We start from the raw sequence: 21,347 nt of genomic DNA on the forward strand, positions 1-21,347 counted from the left end.
TACATCCCATATGTGGGAGTATCACCCTCAATGACAGTGTACAACAACGAGCGGGACCCAATAGCATCCAACCTCTCTCTCCGATCGGCTCTGTCCGATTCTCGATTCGATTAGATCTATCCTATCCCCGATTAGACCTGCTGGATCGTCATCTTCAGCACTGAATTGAGGATAACGAGTGAATTGCACATGAGCAAAGAACAAATGACATCTGAGGGAACGAATGACAGGGGATTGAGACAGTGATCCACAAAATTATATAAGAACGCAATACTAAACGATGCGAGTGAAAAAGTGTTTAAGGGTGGCAAAGAAAGACAAAGGTATGTCGAGGATGAGAAAATTGAGGGAAGGAGAGAGTTTCAGGATCCCCGTGAAATTATCCCTGAAGAGCCTTGATAGCGAAGCTAGCACCCGTGTTCTGGACGTAAGAGTTGAAGGGGTACTGCAAGTGCTGAGCAGTAATACCTAAGCCCGAGCTAATATCGCAAACACCATCACCGTTAATACAGAAATCAATCGTCTTCGACACCCAGTTCGAAGGCACACCCTGCGAGAAAGCAGCCTCGAGACCCCTAGCGCTGGAAGTCGTCTTACCACCGTTACCGTCAACGTTGCAAGCGAGGTTAGGCTTGTGTTCAGGGTTACCGATCAGAATGACACCCTTAACAGCGTCGAAAGCAGCACCCGTGAGTTGGGGGAGAGCGTTGCAAGTAGCAGCAGCACCCTGAGAGTAACCTTCAAGGATGAAGCACGCGTTTGGGTTGGAAGCGAGGGTGTTTTTGACCTTGGCGACGATGCTGGCGGTACCTTGGGCGGAGTTCTGGTCGAAACCGGCAGGATAGATTGTGTCGTACTCGACACCACCACGGACGGCGGAGAGGATTTTTTGGTTCATGGTGCGGAAGCCGGCGGATGGGCCTTGGAGTTCACCGGTACCACGGGTGTCGATGACGGTGTAGGAGGAGCAACCGGCTCTTTCGACGAGGGGGAAGGCCTAGACAGCGCCAGCGGCGGCGAGGAGGAGGCTGATGAAGGTGGATTTGGCAAACATTTTGAGTGAGTGTGTAGGGGGATTTTGGGTTGGTTTAGTTCGGGCTGCTTGTGTGAAGGGGAGAGAGGTTGAAGTGCGGTTCTGGTCTTGGGAATGAGGAGATGTGCACAACAGATGCCCCCCTTTTATGCTCATCAGGATCCCAGTACGTCTGAATCGTCTGGGATGTCTCAAGTTGGCTGCTATGGTTGGACATCTACGCAAATCGGAAACGTGGTCTGCTGTGCGGCCATGTATGTGCGAGACAGGAAGAGCAGGTAAGCTCTCATGCAGATTCATCGATAGCAGCAGCCAGCTGCCAAAGAAACAGCAGTGGAAACAAAGGTGTTTCTGCGTTGGTTCAGGCAGTGTCCTAGTGTTTCGGTAATTGGAGCCGGAAGTCGTGCTGTTACCGGCAACAGATCAGATACCGGTATGACCGACAACGAGAAGCGCTTGCTGATCTGAACAAAGTCGATCAGCAGCAGAAAAACAGCAGAACACTCTAGAAAGGACCACGTTGGAGAGCACAATTCGATGGAGAATGAAGCTAAGCGAGGGCGTAAGCTGGGGAAACTCGGCAGAGAATGAAACGAGCTAAGTTGCAATGAAACAGCCACAGATGGATGAGCTTTGCAGGTGCAATCAGATTAGCTCGCCGGACGCCGTTGGGAAAGCCACATCGCATCGCCGAGGATGATGGCCACCAACGCGCAGGAATCGGAGACAGAAGTGCATGCGCTGGACAGCAGGGACGGGGATTTAATGAAACAGAATGTGTTCGGCTGGGTTGAAGAAGAAGCTACTAGCCTCGGCAAGCCTTTTGTCCTACGGTTAAATTTCAGCAACGTGTTGCTGTCATTCCAACCGCAGCGAGAGGAAGAAGTGAAATGTTGCGAGGGGATCAGCTCAATGTTACGGCGAGCGGTGGTAGGGCGTCGAAAGTCCTCTGCGGAGCCGCACACCGGGTAGGGGTAAGAGTGACGTTTGGTTGGGAAAGGCAAACAAGATATTTTCCCATCTAAGCTCGTGGACCAACAGGGAGTTAGAGGGAGGATACGGCGAAGAAGGGGGACAAGGACGTCAACGACAAACTCGGATAGATCTTTGAGTGCACAGACGAGCTTGCATGGTTGACCAGCTGTCTTCTGCATGGTTCATTAAGACGGACGTTCGACGGAGCATGGACACGGGTAAACAATACGCTCTTATAGGCAGCTCGTTGACAGAAAGGACGCGCACTGACACTACTTGCCATGATGGATGCAAAAATGAGACACATTTCCGCGGCTTCTTTAGCGCGAAATGGTTGTCGAACGACCGGCAACTGATTGGGTCACACATCAGAAGCAGAAGAACCGCACTCGCCGGTCGATTAGAACAAATGATGACCACAGATCCAGTGCGGAGTTTGCGTTGTTGCCGAAGATGCACCATCGTTGTGCAATGCAATGAACGATGAAGGAGTGCTGTCGATGTGGTTGGCTGGAGGCGGGCGCACAATTGGATAGGCGCGCTGATTTTTGTGACTGTGCAGCGGATGGGGCGGGGGCGTGACAAGGCTCGGATGTCATTTTAGCGTGGAAAAAATCGGCAACATCAAACGCACTAGAGCAAAACTTACACCAATTAGAATGTTGCCACGTTCCAACATTTGGATTCGCTAGGTACAGTATGATGGAGGCGCCTTTTTTTTTTTTTTTTTTTTTTTTTTTTTGTTTTTTTAAGGGCGCGGACCCAAAGAGCAGGGAACCATTGTTTATCGTGCGAATGGATACGTGCGCGTTTTTCAATGGTGAGCGAAGAGGCAAGTGACCAACGCGCACTCGAGTTAGGCAACTTAACATTCCTTTTCCCTCAATTTTTCAGTCTCCGTTTCCAACAATTTTCACTCGTTGTCAAGGGTGATAACTCACCGTTGATCTAAGGTTCCGTGACTTCCGACAGGAATCGGGTGTCTTCCGATCTTGACCTGCCTAACACCGCCGATGGGAGTCCGCTTTCTATGTTGGTGGCTAGTCCAATAGTATGATGCAGCGAGCACATCGGGCGACCACCAGATGCAGATGGTGCTAGGTTGATATCGTCCCGCAAAGAAGTCATAAGATCGATGTCCGTTTGCGGCTCCATACAACGGCTGCTCGTTGTGGTTGTCATTTGAGAGCAGCGATGGTCCATGAGGGCGAGCAGTGGTTTCAACACTCACTGTTTCTATGACAATGGATTTGAAAAGAGCAGGCTTCGGGATCTGTTCGGTGTCCGCATCACAAGCTACCGAGAGCGCGATCAAGGTGGTCATCATCATCTTTGTCCACGATTGCAAGGAGCTGCATGCGATGATCGTTTTGACGGTGCTTGCATTATCATACAACCTTTCTTGCAACATCTTCCAACCTTTGCCTAGAATCGAACGAGGGACGGAAGTAAGATGTGACGGCTCGAGAGCATCGAAGGCAACAAAAAGTGGCTGCAGCCATCTACGATCATACCGCTTCGATACTGTCAATTCGAGCGGGCTTCTCCACCAAGTTGCCAAAGCCAATCTCACAGCAAACCTGCTTGCTGATAAGTAAGTCCGTGTTACATAATCATGAGTCACCAGCAGGAGACTCTCACGAATTTCGAGGGAGATTTGATGCAGCTCGCCAATGGGATTATAGAAGTCAGTTGCTTTCTCAAAGTGGGGCTCCGTCTAAGCGATGTCAACTGCGAGCTCACCCCAAGCCAAGCCAAGCCAACTGAGAAAGCCGATTGCAGATGACGAGTCGAAGTCTTCAGCGGTCCTTCAACGGTGACCTACACCACTTCTACCCGACGTTTCTCCGTCACTCGCAATAGGAAAGCCAAGCTGAGACGACAAACTGGCCTAACAGACGATCGCAAGCTTGTTTTCAACAGCAAAGCACATCTCGATTGGAATGGCTCCCGAGGCGATCCTAATGGACCGTTTGTAGTGGTTGCCAAGTGCCCGTCATTGGGATCTTGTTTTTGACGTATCTCAACCTTCGGCCCCCAGACTGCAATTCTGCGCATCTGAGTTGAAAATCGAAACCGTAGATCGCTTCTCGGAGAGAAAATCGACCAGAAATTCCAACTCTCCGCTTTTGCTTTCACTCGCTCACAACTAACGACTAAACTTTACTCATGACGCCCGCTCTCCACCAGACACGACACGGACACGGACACGGCAGCAGGCCAACATAATTGAAAAACGGCGTCGCAACTTGCTCACTCGTTTTCACTGGAGAGTTCAGAAAACCAAGTGCCATAGCCGAGTGGCGGTCAAGACGCAATTGCAAGTGTGCACACACCACCGTCTAACTTACTTGCGACGCCGTTTTAGAGTAAGCTCTCCCGCTAAAGTTGACCAGATTTTCCTGCGCGGGAGTTAGAGCAACCTAGCAAAGCATACTAAGGTAAAATCAACCCTAGCTTCTGAGGAAACGCCAAGGTTGATCAGGGTATGGCGCACTCATGGCGTCGGAGCCAGAAGCCGTGTTGTGGAATGTGTAAGTTTGGTGGTCCTACGGCTAAGCAAAAGACAAGAGAGAGAGACACGCAGACCGCGTCGAACGAGCAAGCGAGAGCCATCACCATACTGTTCTACTCATGCTCGGACCGCACTTCGGCCCCTCTTTTAGGTCTCGCTTCCATTCATGGCTGTGCCATGACACACACGATCTTGCTCTCCCTTGTCCTACCCCTCACCTTTCTTGGCCCTCGCCAACAAGATTTACATGATTTGCGCCTCTGGCAGTTGCTGTTCACATCCGTCAATTCCTTCCGCATGCTTCACACACCCCTGGCCGAGATCGGGGCAGGGGCATACCACCTTGCCAAGACGAAGCTTACGCTTTTGCTCCCAGCAAAGGAATTCTCTTTCCCAGCTTTCGGCAGTCCGCTTTGCGCTTTGTCGGTCAATTGCAACCGGTCCATAAGTTTGTGAAGCTACGCAATCACCAAAGAAGATTCTCTTGGCGGTCAAAGCATTTCATCACCCACATTGCATGCAGTAGACCACTATCCCACCGCCGCTATAGCCTCTAGACGTCGGCGAATTCTTTCCTCACCTCACTCTGCGTGTTGACCCTGTTCCGCGCCGCTAACCGTTCTAGTGTCCCCAAGACCGTCTTCCTCGAAAGTTTCCATCTCGCCATCACCATCCTCCTTTCTACATTCCTCATCTCCCCTCTCCCTTCATCTTCAACCTCATCATCTCCGCTCACACTGGACGAAGGATAGGGTAATCATGAAGCTCTCCGCCGCCATACCTTTGGCTCTTTTGGCCTGCGCAGCCTCCAGTCTCGCAAGCATCTCGCCCCAACCAGACTACCAAACACTCTTCTCTGAAAGGGACCAGGACGGTCCGGCTCAATTCCTTCAGCGTAGACAGCAAGGTATCGGAGGTGCCGGTCAGAACGGGCCCGGTTACCAAACCGTGCCCAATGTTCCATTCCTTGGAGACGACTCCCTTCCATACTCGCCACCCTTCTACCCAACACCTTCAACTCAGGGAACATCGCAGAAGTGGAAGGATGCCATCAGCAAGGCACGTGCATACCTCCAGCAGTTCAACCAGACCGAAAAGGTGATCCTCACAACAGGTTCAGGATGGCAGCGAGGTCCATGCGTCGGCAACATCTCGCCCATCCCTCGTGTTGGTTTCCCCGGTCTCTGTCTCATGGACGGCCCCGCCGGCGTTCGAGGTATCGACCGCGTCACCTCGTTCCCCGACGCCATCACTGCCGCTGCCACCTTCGACCGTGATCTCTTCTACAAGCGTGCCTATGCCATGGGTCAAGAATTCAAGACCAAAGGTGCCAACATCTGGCTCGGTCCCATGATGAACCTTGCTCGTAGCCCCCAAGGCGGTCGATCTTGGGAAGGCTTTGGTGCTGATCCATACCTGAGCGGTGAAGGCTCTCACTACTCGGTGCTAGGAGCACAGGACGCTGGTGTTCAGGCCAATCTCAAGCACTACATCCTCAACGAGCAGGAACACTTCCGAAATGAGGGTAGCTCCAACATCGACTCCCGTACTGAGCGCGAGCTCTACCAGCACCCCTTCCTTCGAGGTATTCAGGCTGGTGCCGCTTCGGTCATGTGCTCTTACAACCTTGTCAACAACTCATGGGCTTGTCAGAACTCAGAACTTCTCAACAACCGTCTCAAGACCGAGATGCACTTCCCAGGTTACGTCATGTCGGACTGGGGTGCTCAACATGCAGGTGTTGCTTCGGCCAATGCTGGGCTTGACATGACGATGCCCGGAGACGTCTTGTGCTGTAGTCTCCAGGAAGGTTCGCTTTGGGGAGGCAATCTGACCTCTGCAGTCAACAACGGCTCGGTTGCTACGACTCGTCTCGATGATATGGCCACTCGTATTCTTGCTGGTTGGTTCTTGCTTGGTCAGGATCAGGGCTACCCTAAGCCCAACTTCAACTTCTTCGACAAGAAGGATCCTGCCACAAATCAGTTTGTTGACGCCACTGCTGATCATTACAAGGTTGCTCGCGAGGTAGCTAAAGCTGGTACTGTCTTGCTCAAGAACCACCGCAATGCTTTGCCCATCAAGAAGCCTCGCACTATGGCTGTTGTTGGTTCTGATGCTGGTCCGCTTTACCAGGGTGCCAACTATTGGCCTGATCGCGCACAGAACGGTGGTTTGCCCTACGGGACTCTTGGTCAAGGATGGGGTTCGGGATCTACCGATTATTCCTACTTTTTCTCTCCTTACGAGGCTATTCAGGCTCGTGCACGTGAGGATCGTACCGACATGCAGTGGAACTTTGACGATTTCAACCTGAAACAGAGCGTCAAGATTGCCAACATGACCGACGTCGCTCTTGTTTTCGTCTCTGCAGGAAGTGGTGAAGGTTACATCACCGTCGACCGTAACGAAGGTGACCGTAACAACTTGACCCTGTGGAACCAGGGCGAGCAGCTCATCCGCAACGTGACTGCTGTGAACAACAACACTGTTGTTATCATTCACTCTGTTGGTGCCGTTGACATGGAGAGCTTTGCCGAGAACCCCAACGTTACTGCTATTGTCTGGGCCAACTTGCCTGGTAGTGAGAGTGGTCGGGCTCTCGTTGATGTGTTGTATGGTGACTTCAACCCCAGTGGTCGTCTCCCTTACACTATCGGCAAGAAGCGCACCGACTACTCTGCTGACGTGCTCTACTACAACGACACCGTCACACCTCAAGTCAACTACACCGAAGCCCTCAACATCGACTACCGTCATTTCGACAACAAAAACATCGAACCTCGCTACGAATTCGGGTTCGGTCTCTCCTACACCAAATTCGACTACTCAGGTGCCTGGACTCAACGTGTCGGCTGGGCAGACAACAGCTGGTGGGGCTCTTCAAACGCTTCATCCGGTCTACCAGACTGGTTGTTCCAACCCAAGTATGAGGTCACATTCTCTTTGACAAACTCGGGCAACTGGGACGGCCACGAAGTATGGCAGGCTTATCTGGAGTTCCCCCGTTCAGCTGGTGAACCTCCTAAGGTGCTGAGAGGTTTCGGTCGTGAATATGTCGAGAAGTACCAGACCAAGGAGGTCAAGTTCCACTTGAGTCAGTACGATGCCTCAACTTGGTGCAACGAGAAGAATCAGTGGTTGCAGCCAGATGGGAAGTTGAAGGTTGTCATTGGTGCTAGCTCGAGGGATATCAGACAAGCTGTTGTTCTCAACTAGGCCCTCCCCCTCCCCCCATACTTTGCTTCATATAGCACGAAGTGCTACTTAGTTTACAGGGTCGCCTACAGTACGGCTCGTTATCCTGGACTTTTACTTTTCTTCACTTTGCAGACAATGCTTCGTCTAATTATGATGCTTGTGGTACGTCTGAAGTGAGTTTGCAGTAGCATTTTCGTCCGGCCTTCAGCCTCGACCACACAACATCCTGAATGCCACTGCGAGACTGTACATTTCAAACCCATGAGACGTTTCCTCCACCATTTCAGTCCAAAATAGCATTGCAGGAAAGGTACCGACCACTATCCCATCCCTTTCTCGAGGCCGGTGTCGAATCCCAGCGAAAGCCATCGCCTAGACCGAGCACCTGTCACGAAAGGGACGACCTCTGTAGTCAACCATCCCTATACCATGCCCAATTGCTGTGCTTCGGGGAGGAGCAACCGGCCGAGTAGTCGCGCTTCAGGGTTCAACGTCGCGTTGAGTGCAAAGGGTCCTCCTGCCGAAATTGAAAAGAGAGTTTTTTTTTGTGTTGAAATTTTCCGCAAACCCACTCGCCTCGACTGTAGCTGCACGTCTAGGGTGGGGTAAGTTTGCCGACATCCGAACTCAGAGCTCTTCTCCACCTCTTCTTGACTCCATCATCATCATCTTCTACCGTATTCGAAACCACTCAACCCGTCTCATCGCATCGGCTATCGAATGACTCCAGCTAGCGCAACGCAACAGACAGCAAGAAGTGTTTTGGCGCTTGATTGGTCGTAGCTGCAATTCCAGCAAAGTTGGAGCTTTTGGCATCGCAAGCCTTCGCGAAGCTTCCGCTATTCGAATCTTCCGCATCGCACTTCCTCGACACCCAGCTACGCAGAAACCTGATCCGTCTTGTCAAAGCTCTCGCTCCACAATCAAAAACCGCCATTGGTAGAGCCGATCCTGTCTCGGCTCTCCAAGCGCCAAAATGACAACCGACACCCAACCCACCCTACCACCCTCATTCGAATTCAAACCCCAACACCTAACTCAACTCCAACACATAGCTCTCACAGACGAATTCTCCCACGACGACCAACCAACATCCTCATCCTCTACGACTACTCCTCCTTCCACTAACACCCAGCCCGAGATTTCAAGCGGGAGTTATGACTGGGTAGAATTAAAAGATGCGATCAAGTACCGAATCAAGTTTTGCCTCGAAGAAGAATTCGGCCGCGAGGGGGGGATGGAGCTGCACCCCGCGGCAAAGTTGATACCGCTCTGCACTGAAGGTAGTGGCTTTGGAGAGGTGGCTATGCAAGCGGCTTCCGCAGCGGTGGAAGAAGAGTCGGAGAAAGGAACGGAAGCACAGGCGAATGGATCCACTTCTTCGGCTCGAGTACCGTACGTCTCCCCAGCAAACACGCAGAACTTCTATCCCTCCAAACGTCCATGCTCCTCCACCACCGCCACCATTTCGCCCCTTTCGCCTGCGGAGGTCAACTCTGCACTAAACACCCTATTAAGCATGCTGGACGACTTTGATCTCCAACCACCATTTACAATCCAACGTCTTGCCGAACTTGTTGTTTCGCCTACTACGCACTACAATTCCGCGAAGAAATGGATCGGTGCTGTGAAACGCTGTCTCTCGGTCACCGCGACAAGAGACGCTTTCCCAATAAGCCCAGTTCAAGGCCCGGTAGGGATGAACGGCGTTGATACAGCACAGCAAGCAGGGGTGGAAGAGATGAGCGATATTGAAATGGATCGAATGGACGGTTTATCGCCCTCCTCCTCAGCCGGGTCGGTGGGCGGTAGGAGTAGGAGTTCAAGCATCGCAAGTACTACCGAGCCACTTTTCTCGCCAATACCTTTTATTGTTAGGGACGAAAACAGAAATCTCACCCATCCCAATACCGCAGCTGGAGGCGATGGAGAGGAGGCGCAGCAGATTCCAGATTTAGAGTTAGGTGGGGCGGATAGAACGCATGCCACAAACGAGACGCCGAAAGAGGTGATTGATGTTGCTCCCATTCCCACCTCCAAATCTCCTATTGTAGCAAATGCGGAGGAGGAAGATAAGAAGGTACAGCTGGAGGATGTGGCAATGGAAGAATCAAAGACGGAGGAGACACCCCTAGAGGGGAAGAGTTCGGATGTGGGGAGTGTAGCTGCTGCTGTTGATGCGACTCAATCTTCAGTTTCGTCTGCTGTGGACGCTGTTGCAGCTCAGGATGAAAAGGTTGCAACACCGCCTAGCGCACCAGCAGCGACAGGGACATCAGAGCCACTTGGAGTACCGGATGGAGAAGTGGACGAAATCGATAATCCCACAAACTCGGTTCATGCGCTTACTTCCACCACAACCACCAGCACCAGCAGCACTTCTTCTGCATCCGACATTGCATCAATCAAAAATGCCAGTGCAACTGCCTCTGGGATGGGGGAAGACAAGGAGAAAGAAGAGAAAGCACAGCTCCAAGAAGGGGAGGAAGAGAACAACGTACGCTCAAGTAAGAGGCGGAAGAGTGATGCTTCTATCGGCGACCCTCGTGACTAGTTTATCCTTTTCTCTTTCATCCCATCACGTCATAATCCTCACTTTGGTCTGGCGAAATGTCACAGTCACCTTCCATAACAACACACGGATGTCTGAGCTGCGGTAAAATTGCATGCATTGCATTGAGCAGTGAGAAGCTATTATCGATGCTTGTGTTTACCCTCCTTCCCTCGCCTCTGCAGAATCTGATCAAGTCTTGCCTGTTTCTCCTTGTCCCCTTTCCGGGGTCGATCATCAGGCGTAGGACTAAAAGCGTCTCGCGTGTCGCTGTACCAGCCGGTGATGCCTTTCCATCCGTTCCTGGTCGGGGATGGAGTTGCAGCTGGTAGTTCCACTTCTTCCCCGCCAACGCATTTGCTGCTGCTGCTGGCGCCGGCTTTGTTTGGTGAGCGGAAGGCTGTTGCTGCGACCTGAGCTGCTGTTGAAGGATGCATTGTCTTTAACGCCTTCCGCGCCACAGCAGCAGGAGCGAGAGCGGGGGAAGGAGAGTCCGAGTCGCTATCAGCCCGCATCCGATTGGCTGCATGCTTTCTTTTCACTGTCTTCCCCTTCGCTTTGGTCGGCGTTGCTGGCAATCCAACTGTTACACCGTTAGTCCTCAGTTCGGCGTTCAGTTCAGCTTCATCTTCTGTGTTCCAGAAACTTACCTCTTCCTCCTCTTCTTCCACCTGAAGCCGTTCTACTTTGGCAGCCCTCTTACTAGACGTGGAGACAACGGGTGAAGATGACCGAACTTTCTTGCTTAATGGCCGTTCAGCAATGCTTTCCGAAGCACTCGAAGAGTGAGTCAGATCAACAAAGACCTGGCTACCCGACCCAAGGGATGAGTGTGGGAAGAACTCGAAATCGTCCAAATCGATTATGTCGCGGGCTCGAGCTTTGCCTTCCGCTTTGGCTGAAGCAGAGACGGTGGGCTTGATAGTGGAAGACTTGACTGATGTCGAAGTAGTTGCGGGTGCGGGGACAGATTTGCTGACCTTTGCAGGCTTTGCAGGCTGTGGGGCTGAGATTTGGGTGGAGAGGTAGGAGAGGAGATTGCGTGCGGTGCCTTTTGAGGCTGTCGCTATTTTTGGTTTTGGCTGTATAGCTGCGGGGTTTTTTGGCGGTGCTGATGATTTGGAAGGCTGGGGCTTGCTCTTGGGTGATGAGGCTCGCACAGCGTTGGGTAGTGACTTGGAGATTTTTGCAGCGGCTAGAGCGATTGCCGGTCGAGTCTTCGGTTCCGCCGCAGAAACAGCAAGTACTGCTTCGGTGCGCTTTGAAGGTGATGCTGGAGCGTCGACCTCCATCACAGATACCGGAGATTCAGATCTCTCTGCCATGGACTCGTCCGCACCCATACCCAACCTGCTTGGGCCTGCGGTCGGTGATGGAGTCCCATCCTCACCAGACCTCATCTCGACATCCGAATCAGCTTCCGCATCACTCGGATCTCTTGCCACTTGCGACGAAGAAAGTCGCGATAACGAGGGAGACTTCCTTGGCGACTCCCTCCTGACGATCCTGTAGTTCTGTGACTCTTCCTGCGGCCCCGCCGCTTCGCTTTGCTTGAGATCAAAGTACATCCTAATCTCACCTCCCGTCTCAGGTCTGATCCGCGAAACCGTCTTCCGTCCAGCATGGTCGTAGTGTGACTGAATGCAATCGCTGTTTTCGACTTCTACCGTAATCTTGCCCTCTTCCCGCGCTTTCCAGTCTTCAGCCAGGCGAGCCATCTCGGGCAAGTCTTCTTCCGCTCGAACCCATTCTTTGTGTTCCATATCGACAAAAGCGCTTAGCGTATCGGGGAGAGGAAGCTTGTAGGCGCGACCGAGACGAAGGCGACGGGATGCGCTTTCTAAGTATTCTGCATCCTTGGGACGACCAATGAGACCTGCGCCTTCGAACCTTTGGAGATCGTCGCGGAGGTCTGCTGGGTTCGGGGGCGGACCTGTATGAGAAGCGATGATGTCCCGCAGTTTGAGGTTGAGCGCTGGACCCTTCTCACCTGCAGGGAGAGTGGGTGTGGTAGCTCCGTCGGCATTCGGGTCGCTGTGACCTGGATTCGTGACACCAAGCCAGCGACGAGTGCTGGGCTTCAGCTGCCACAGACTTGCACGGTCGTCTGTGCGGATTGAGACGTTCCAGAGTGCAGTTGAGGGGATCGGCTTGTCGGCGACGGCCTTCGCTTCGGCCTCCGTGAACTTGGGTGGCATGGTTACAGCGCTGCCGGACAAGGCAGCAGCACGGAGGGCCGCTGTTGCGGCTCCCGAATTGATTTTTCCTTGGAGAAAGTCGACAAAAGAAGAAGGAACGCTGCCACCAGGCACTTTGTTTGCTGTCTTCGAGCGCAGTGCATCGAAGAATGCCGGGGATGCATTCACCACTGGCAGTGGCTGCTTCTTTGGTTTTGACGGCGGAGGTGGTGCAGCGTCTGCACTCTGCGCACGTTCATACCTCTCGAAGATGCGTTTGACATTGTAGTCCGCAACGTTGCGCGCTCGTTTTGGGTAGCGACGTTGAAAGTCGCTATCGAACGCATTGCCTGGCGTCGCTTTTGCGCTTGAGTCGGTCGCTCGCACTTCTACGATCCTTGCGTCGGTAACGATAGGAGTGTCCGATTCTACATCCGAGTCTGCGCCTGCGTTTAGTACCGGTCTCATTTGCGCTCCTTGAGCTCCCGTCGAATGCCGACGCTGAGACAGCTGGGATCGCTCAGCAGATCCAGATGCCGACGCCTCCACGGAGCTGCGATCCTCTGCCAATTTCTCTGTCCGTCGAGCTGAAGATGGTAGCACGACTACAGTGTTCCTTCCAATTGAGTCCAATCCTTCAGAACCACTTCTACTAGCCAATGCCCTCAAACGATCCTCTTCAGAGTGTTGAGGGGAAATTTGTCGTGTGGAAGTCCCGTCCTGTTCAGAGTCACTGATAATGACGATGTCGTCAGAAGGCCAGGTGTTCGAATTATGGACGTCCTGGGCTTCCGACGATCCTGCATCTGGCTGAAAGACACGTGCCAATGCGGCACGATCCTCTCTAGGCGGTGCTGAGCCGGATATGAGCAAAGAGTTGAGTGAATCATCTTCCTGCGTGCTCTCCAAGAGTCGCTGCACTGCTTTGCCTTTGTGGTTGTGCGGTCCAAAGGGACCTGATGAATGCTCTGATTCCAGGTCGGTATTTCGACTCGAGCTTGACTGTACGATGGGTTTCGATGGGCTAGGATGTGGCCGCGCCAGAGGAGCATTTGAGCGTGTCCTCGATGCGGTGGGAAGCTCTGGTTCTGGCGTACCTGGCGCGTCCGAGCCGTCGTCGCTGTCCATGGTTAACCGTGTTGCTGAGTCACCAAGCGCACCTCTGCGCGGTACCGAGGTTCGTGCGACATAAACAACTTGGGGACCAACAGGGAGCATCGATTCGCTCCGCGAGCGACTTCCATCTCGGCTGTCGGTCATGGGAGGCGATCGAAAGGCGATCTCATCATCATCATTCTTGTCTTCCTCGTCTCCGTTGTCCGGCTCGCTCGGGAGCAGACTCGGTGGCTCTGGTGTATCCTCGTCACTGTCATTGATAAAGAGCGCTTGGGGTGGTGCTAGGTTTTTGGAGACACCAGCTGTCGAGCTTCTCGACGGACCAGCGATGGCCAAATGCCCGGTTCCGGAGAAACTTGATTCCTGCACCAGAATTTTGTCCTCATACTGCTGCTCGTGCTCGTACACCTGGTTGTAAAGGTCTACGAAGGAGCTCGAAGACGTCTGCTTCTTGCGACATTCGTCCTCGTGTCGCTTGTTATATAGATCGGCTAGCGAATTGCTGGTGATGGCCTTCGAAGTCGAGGGACCGCCGCGTTCCTCGGCATGGCGAGCGTTGTATAGATCAGCGAGTGATTGTCCGACAGTAGAGTGGTCTCGTGATGAGCTAGCGTGTGCCGCAGGAGGATGTTGCGTCATTACTGTAGACGGAGAGGTAACAGAGCTGGGCATGACACCGACATGCTCCGTGTCCCCAGTCCGGCTTGTGGGCGAATGACGTGGCTCAAATGGTCATGTGAGCTCCAGATGCGCTCAACGGCATTAGTCCTGGTGGATTGCGGAAGATCTGCAATGCGGAGGCAGCTTAGCCAATCCGATCTATCAACCCCTTATAGAAGCCGCGACGAGCGGGTCGGTGGGGAGATGAAAGCGTAATGCAGGCCCGGTGATGTGATACAAGTATTGAAGTGTGCGCGATGTGGTGTTGAGCTGAGCCGAGGTTATTGAGTAGGAGTTTGATGGAGAGCGGAAAGCAAGTGACGCTTATCCCAAGTGTTGCTCTCGAGAAAGGGGAACCTCGACTACGTCTCGCTCCTTTCGCGTTGTGAATCACATTTCCAATCACTGCGTTCCCAAGGCTCGAATTTTCAGTACCGCGCTTCAAGCACGCACAGCTACACTTCCGCGTCCCGAGGATTTCATCTACTGAATCTTAACTCATTGAGCCACACACACACACTCACACTCTGCATCACGTGATCAGTCATGAAGGCGTGCACGTCTGGGCTGGACTCAACAATCGAAAAATTGTTCCGCTTTGTGAAGAGCGGAGCGGAGACGCTACCATCTGCTGGAGATTGCGATCCAGTGCGACGCCAAAGGATAGCGCGGGGCCGATCTGATCGGAGATCAGGCAGAGCCGATCCGATTAGATGATCGATCTCACCAGAGATCGGGTGCAACACAGTCCCGCTCGTTGCCATGATTGATCATTAAGTAGGATACTCCCACCTTTGGCGGTTGCCACGCTAGTGTATATATATCAAGCCGAGAGCACTAGGCTCTCGCCACATTCCTTCAGTCAATTGAGTATATTTGTTTCTGTCTATAAACTAGCAGTGACATCGTACTTAGACTCTCCCCGATCGCCAGTATCGGGACCCAAACGTCTTCAAACTTCAACACCATCATCTCCACCAAAGCCAGGCGTACTATTAGCAGCCTGGTTCGTCGATTCTTTGCCCTTCCTGTACACCCTCCCTTGCCGCTCGTTTCTGCGCTCGACCGGCCCTTGTTATGGCGGGCCGGGAGCCTCCTTGTCGAGCTTCAAGGACCTCACGGGTCTTTGCCTGCAATCCACTTAGTTTGTTCGTGTTAGGTATATACATTTTCGGTTTTGTTTCGTGCGATGGAGTCCAGACGGGACTCACACTTTCAATTAGATACACTTCATACGAGATCCACCAAATTGTATTGAGCAACCTAGGGCAAACCTATGTGTAATCTATGCAGGGGCCGACCGTTGCTCAGCAGCATGTCTAGCAATTAACTCCAACTCCTCGTACTCTCCAGTTTTCTTACACATCTCAGAGAAGATCCCTTTCTTCTGCAACAGCTCTCCAGGTGAACCGTTCTCAGCAATGACGCCTTTGTCCATCACCAAGATCCTGTCGTAGTCAATGATCGTCTTCAACCTATGCGCGATCGTGATAATCGTAGTCTTGTGTCTTGTATCAGCACCCAACGGCGCTCGCAGGGTACGCTGGATCTGCGTATCGGTCTCAAAGTCGACCGACGCCGTTGCTTCGTCCATGAAGATGATCGAAGTGGAGCGTAGTAGAGCTCGGGCCATCGAGATGAGCTGTCGTTGACCTTGAGAGAAGTTGCTGCCTCCTTCCGAGACTTTGGTGTCGAGGGTGAAGAGTGTCATGCTTGAGACATGTGCAGCAGGGAAAACAGAATTGACGGCGGTGGACGAGGATGAAGAGGCGTTGACTTCTGGTGACGTCTCGTGGATGGAAGCCGCGCGACTGGGAAGAACACTTGGTGCGGCAGTCTGAATGGGAGATGTTCTGAGGTTGACTCGGCGAAGCGCCAGCAAACACTCTTCGTCTGTACGCTCATTGAACGGATCCAAGTTGTCACGAATTGTACCACTGAACAGCACCGGATCTTGCGGAATGATCGTCAGTCGACTCCTCAGATCCTCGAGACCAATCTGACTGATGTCGATACCGTCAATCACAATCGATCCCTGCTCGTACTCGACAAAGCGGAAGAAAGCAAGCGCAAGCGTACTCTTGCCTGATCCTGTCCTGCCAACCAACCCAACTTTCTCGCCAGCAGCAATGTTGAAATTAACACCTCGCAGAACAGGATCAAGATCAGGTGCATACTTGAGAACAAGACCATTGACCTGAATCCCCTTGCTGTCGATCTTGGAAGGCCAGTTAGGCGGCGGTCGACTCCCCTCAATGATCGCAGGAGGTTCTTGTGGCAGCCCCAGATACTCGTGCATCCTTTCGACAGAGTTGAGATCCATCTCGAACCCAGTCCAGCAACGGCAGAGCCAATACATGGCCAGCACGAAAGTTTGTGCTTGTGTGATCGCGATACCTGCCCATCCTGCGTCAATACCACCTGCAAGCGCCAGCACCGAGGCGCCAAAGACGATCAAGGCACCCAAGAGGTCAAATCGGAGCATGAGCCATCGATTGGCCATCCAGAAGAGGTTGTAGCAGCTCTGTGTGGCGTCGAGGCGTCGGAAAAGCGTTTCTAAGAATCGCTCTTGCGCACCATACGCTCGTACTGTGGCAATACCATTAAGCACTTCAGAAAAGGACTGGAAGATTGGCGATCGAGTGACCGACTCAAGTCGACGAAGGTCACGCGCAGCACTGATGTACGCTTGAGCCGTTCGATAGTACACGTAAGCGAACAGCACTAGCAGGGGAACGAAACTCGGCACTGTCACCGCCATCGTAGTGAAAGAAAGGATCGAGGCACCAGTGAAGGCGACCAGCTGTCGAATGTTGCCAGCTAACGTGCTGTCGACCGTTTCGACATCCTTTGTGAATCGATTCAAGATCCGACCTGTTGGCGTCTGATCAAAGAACCTTGTAGGGGACCGCACGACAGTATGCAGCATTCTTTCAAAGAGCTTGTTGCCCGCTGTGATACCATAGACACCCGTCACAAGTACTGCCAAGATCGTGCCAAAATAGCCAAATAGCGAGATGAAGCCATAGATGCCGAGGTAAGGTACGACGTTGTTCTTGGGATCTGGCAGTCGATGTTGAATGTGGTCGTGATCGCCCGGATGACACAGGTAAGCGTTGCCCCAGTAAGACAGCCAGTACTTTTCCAAAACATCGAAGGATCGTGCCCACATGATGGCGAAGAGGACGATGAAGACGGGCAACCATCCGAAAGCGGAGAGATACGTCACGTAGATCTCTCGTTTGACTTTGCCCGTTGACTTGCCTTCTGCTTGCACGAGTTTGCCCCGTGCCGTTGTCGCTCCGGCACTTGCCGTGTCAGCTTTCCCGTCCGTGGGTCCTTCTGCTTGGGATTGAACCTTGGCTTCCACAGCAGCGCCTTTTGCTTCTTCCTCTAATAGCTGGTCTTTTGCCGCCTCCTTGCCTTTGCTGTCGGGACTTTTGGCGAATGAATCTTGCACAAGCGCCGAGAGAAGGCCTTCTGCCTTGAGTTCACCTGCAGTGCCACTAGCCCGAATGTGACCTTCCTCAAGCATGACAACCTGCGCAACGTGCGGCAAGACAGCTTCGACGTGATGCGTGACCAGAACGACGGTGCGGCCTCTGAGCAGATCGCCGCACAAGCAATCGTCAACAAGCTTCTTGGCAGTGTGCGAGTCTACAGCGGCAAGCACATCGTCAAGGAGCAGAATGGGTGATCTCGAGTAAACGGCACGTGCAAGTGCAACTCGCGCCTTCTGACCACCGGAGAGGGAAACGCCGTTTTCTCCGATCTCGGTCTGATCGCCATCTGGGAAGGTCTTGAGATCTGGCTTGAGGCAGCAGCACTCTAGTACATGGTCGTATCGTTGTTGGTCAAAGTACTGCCCAAACACAATGTTATCCCTGATGCTCATGGTCTCGAGCCAGGCAGTCTGAGAGCAGTAGGTGACACCACCGCTGAGCAAAGACAGTGGGCGCTTCGGCAACGAGATGGTGCCGTCGAGCAGTTCCATCTCGCCGAGGATACCCGAGAGCAACGAGGACTTTCCAGAGCCAGTGGGACCACATATTAAGGTGATCTTGCCACGAGGCGGGCGGAAGTCGATTGCAGTGAGTTGGAACGGCTCAGGCTTGTTCCCTTCTTCGCCGTCTCGGACTTCATTGCTGGCTGCCTGTTTTGGTGCCTTCATTGCACCTTTCTTCCAAAGCTTGAGCTTCGAGAGCAGTGAGGGCTTAGCCGCTTTGGTCGACTTTTCGACCGGCTTGGAACCTTGCCAACGAAGTGTGGCGCCGTCAAGAACAATAGTGCGATCCTCAGCGTCGTCCTTCCCAGCGTTCTGCTCTGTATGCGCGTTGCGGTTCTTGACGACCCAATCAGGCACTTCGTCCTCATGCAAGAAGGCGTCGATGCGATCCATCGATACCTTCGCCTGGAAGATCATGTTGATCACCATCGGCAAGATGTTGAGCGGGTTCCTGAGCATTGCAAAGAGAGCAATTGCAGTGAAGCCGGTAGCAACATCGAGCTGCTTCCCCTGAATCAGCGTGTACGAGGTGAACGCAGAGACAGTGAAAGTAATCGGAATCAGGGCAAAGGACAGGAACAAACCAGCCATGATCCATACACCTCGAACGAGCCACTTGATTTCGGCTTGTCGAGCACGCAAGACTCGTTCCGACCATCCGCGTTCCCATGCGAAGAACTTGATGAATCGAATGGAAAGGATGAGCTCATTGAGCACGGTGATACGCTTATCTCTCGTCTTGAGAAGCTCTTTGTTGTTGGCAAACGACATCATGGTGAATCGCTGCTGCATCGGCATGAGGATCAGAGCGGGGCCAGCGCCGACGAATGCGGACCATCCAAGAAGCTTGTACAGGAATGTGGTGGCGATAATAAGCTCTACAGGCGCAGAGTAGGCCATGTAGATAGCTGTGACCGTCATGGAAATGGAATTGGCATCCGTCGACATGAGGTTGACGACTTTGCCGACGCTTGCGCTGCTCTTGTCATCGTCTTGCATCTTTTTCGTTTCTTTCTTGGCCGACGTTTCGTCTTTACCGTGAGGCTTAGCAGTATCGTCAGTGGCTTGCTGCGCATCGGCAGTCGAGGTAGTGCTCTGAAGAGAGCCAGAGATGTCTTTGCGGCGCAAGGCTTTGTCGTAGATGGCCAATGTAAGCTCTGACTTGATGCGAACACCAGCACGTCGACTGAAGTACAGATGCTGCAGGTCGGTCTGAGTCTTGATGACAGAAGCAAGTAGAGCGAATACGGCATACAAGAAGGCACGCTTCTTGGCAGGGTCGATGGCATCGTACTTGTCGAAGGTGACAATGTTCGTCACCGGAGCGACGTAAGAGTGCATGCTGCCTTGAAGGGAAGTCGTGAAAGCCGAAAATCCGGACGGGGCAGGAACGCTTGATAGATGCTGAGCTGCACCGAAGACTTGCACAGGCTCTTCTTCTCGGCTTTGCAGTGCACCGAGAATCTGGCGTAAGAAGAAGGGACTTGCATAGGCCAAAGTGTACGAGACGATAGTCAGGATGAAATCTAGTGCAAGATCTCTGGAGTTGATCCAGATGATCTGACGCAGGATGTTGGGTTTTTCCTTCTCCGCTTTCGCGAGTGCCTTCTCGCGCTCTTCGGCGGTGGCATTGGCTGTCTGTGCTTCTGCTCGAGCCTTTTCGTGCTCGTATCTTTCGGTATCGATGCGCTGAACCCGTCGCATCTTGGTCCGAAGCACCTGGGACTTGGAGAGCTTGCTGAGCTGTGAGACATCGGATTCTTCGAGCGGACGAGTCTGGGCCAGGCTGATGATAGGGTTGAGCCAGGAGAAGCTGACCCACTGCCACAGGGTACAGTAATCTTCGAGGGGCGGAGGGTAGCCATTGCGGTCGTGCTGCGGGTTACGGTCGTAGACTTGCAAAGGCAAGCCCATAATGAGTGCGACACCCACCAATGTGAGACCCATTGAGACCAGGCTGAAGATGGGAGGCGCAAGCTGACTTCGGTGGGGTGGTGAGAGTGGTGCATGAGGTACGCTGAAGAGCGAATGATAGGCTGACACAGCCGACCCGGCAAGTTGTGTTCCATAAAAGATAAGAATGGCGTAGGGCGGAGTAGGCGATGGGAAGAAGGTGGATGAGGAAGATGCGTATGCCCAGCCGACGATCTGCATTGCGGCTACCAATCGAAGGCCTAAGGCGTTCTGGAAGCCAGCCTCTGCACCGATGCAATCCGCAGAGTGACTACTGAGGAAAGCAAAGACTAGTGCAGCGACCCATGCCAGCAAGTGCGAGATGTTGATCAGGGATAGTCCGACTTGTACAGCACGTGGCTGCCTTGCAAGACATTGCGCAACGTCGCTGTCATCTCCAGACCCTGCTCGACGCGGAAGCAGAGGTGATATCTCGCTGTCCCTTGCACTGTCACCGGAAGCCGAGGTCCGCACGACAGTCTTGTCCTTGCTTCGATCATCTACAGGACCGTATCCGTTTTGCGTGCGACCGTTGGCGCCATCAGTGGCAATACTAGTGCTAGCCTGAACATGCTTGTCGTTCTCGCGTGCCTCAGCTTCGATGCGGTCGTACTCTTGAACATCCTCTGGGGTAACGAAAGGTGTGAAGACCCGGGCGAGCAAAGAAGGTGAGGAGCTTGGGGACCTTGGAGATATCTGCGAGACAATAACGGCAAGTACGACTGCAACTGGCAGGTAGGCAGCAAAGATAAGCGGTGTTGACCAGTAGGATAGATGTCGAGACGGCTGCTCATGCAGCAGCGGTTGTGTTGTATCCATGTCAGTCCGTCATGCCTCGAGACTGCGTCAATAAATCCAGCTGGTGGTGGGGACGACGGAGCGATGAGTAAATGATGGTGACGAGGGAGGAGGGATGCAGAAGGCTCGAACTGGGTCAACTACAAGGAGTCACAAGGCGCAGGTTGATAACAAAGCATGCGCTCGGCTATGTTGGTACGGTGTAAGGGTGCCAGAGTTGCTCGTGTACACCTGCAACGGCTATACAAAAGGCGGCTGAGATTGGAGCCTCTCTTGCCGTTCCAAAGTGAGAAGAAGAAAGCGAAATGCAACTCAGCTTTTCGGCACGATCAGCGCCGATGCGCTCGAGCGCTTAATCGAAG

The 21,347-nt window shown here is 53.0% G+C and overlaps 5 protein-coding genes across 5 annotated transcripts; 2 read left to right on the forward strand and 3 right to left on the reverse strand.

Annotated features, from left to right (window-relative positions):
* Window positions 1–379: 379 nt before the first annotated feature.
* UHO2_01346 (uncharacterized protein) lies at window positions 380–898 on the reverse strand (the record flags this gene model as incomplete). The annotated part of the gene is made up of 1 exon (XM_041553813.1): window positions 380–898. One exon carries the CDS (start codon window positions 896–898, stop codon window positions 380–382), a length of 519 nt encoding a protein of 172 aa, XP_041409747.1.
* A 4,384-nt stretch (window positions 899–5,282) lies between these two features.
* UHO2_01347 (putative beta-glucosidase) lies at window positions 5,283–7,742 on the forward strand (the record flags this gene model as incomplete). Its single annotated transcript, XM_041553814.1, has 1 exon — window positions 5,283–7,742. The coding sequence occupies one exon, from the start codon at window positions 5,283–5,285 to the stop codon at window positions 7,740–7,742; it is 2,460 nt and encodes an 819-aa protein (XP_041409748.1).
* A 958-nt stretch (window positions 7,743–8,700) lies between these two features.
* Window positions 8,701–10,278, forward strand: UHO2_01348 (uncharacterized protein; the record flags this gene model as incomplete). The annotated part of the gene is made up of 1 exon (XM_041553815.1): window positions 8,701–10,278. The coding sequence occupies one exon, from the start codon at window positions 8,701–8,703 to the stop codon at window positions 10,276–10,278; it is 1,578 nt and encodes a 525-aa protein (XP_041409749.1).
* Window positions 10,279–10,418: 140 nt separating this feature from the next.
* Window positions 10,419–14,207, reverse strand: UHO2_01349 (uncharacterized protein; the record flags this gene model as incomplete). Its single annotated transcript, XM_041553816.1, has 1 exon — window positions 10,419–14,207. One exon carries the CDS (start codon window positions 14,205–14,207, stop codon window positions 10,419–10,421), a length of 3,789 nt encoding a protein of 1,262 aa, XP_041409750.1.
* Window positions 14,208–15,513: 1,306 nt separating this feature from the next.
* On the reverse strand, window positions 15,514–21,006 carry UHO2_01350 (uncharacterized protein; the record flags this gene model as incomplete). The annotated part of the gene is made up of 1 exon (XM_041553817.1): window positions 15,514–21,006. One exon carries the CDS (start codon window positions 21,004–21,006, stop codon window positions 15,514–15,516), a length of 5,493 nt encoding a protein of 1,830 aa, XP_041409751.1.
* Window positions 21,007–21,347: the final 341 nt, after the last annotated feature.

The sequence above is a fragment of the Ustilago hordei genome, assembly GCF_900519145.1.
Source record: "Ustilago hordei strain Uho2 genome assembly, contig: UHO2_contig_02, whole genome shotgun sequence".
NCBI classification, from domain to species: domain Eukaryota; kingdom Fungi; phylum Basidiomycota; class Ustilaginomycetes; order Ustilaginales; family Ustilaginaceae; genus Ustilago; species Ustilago hordei.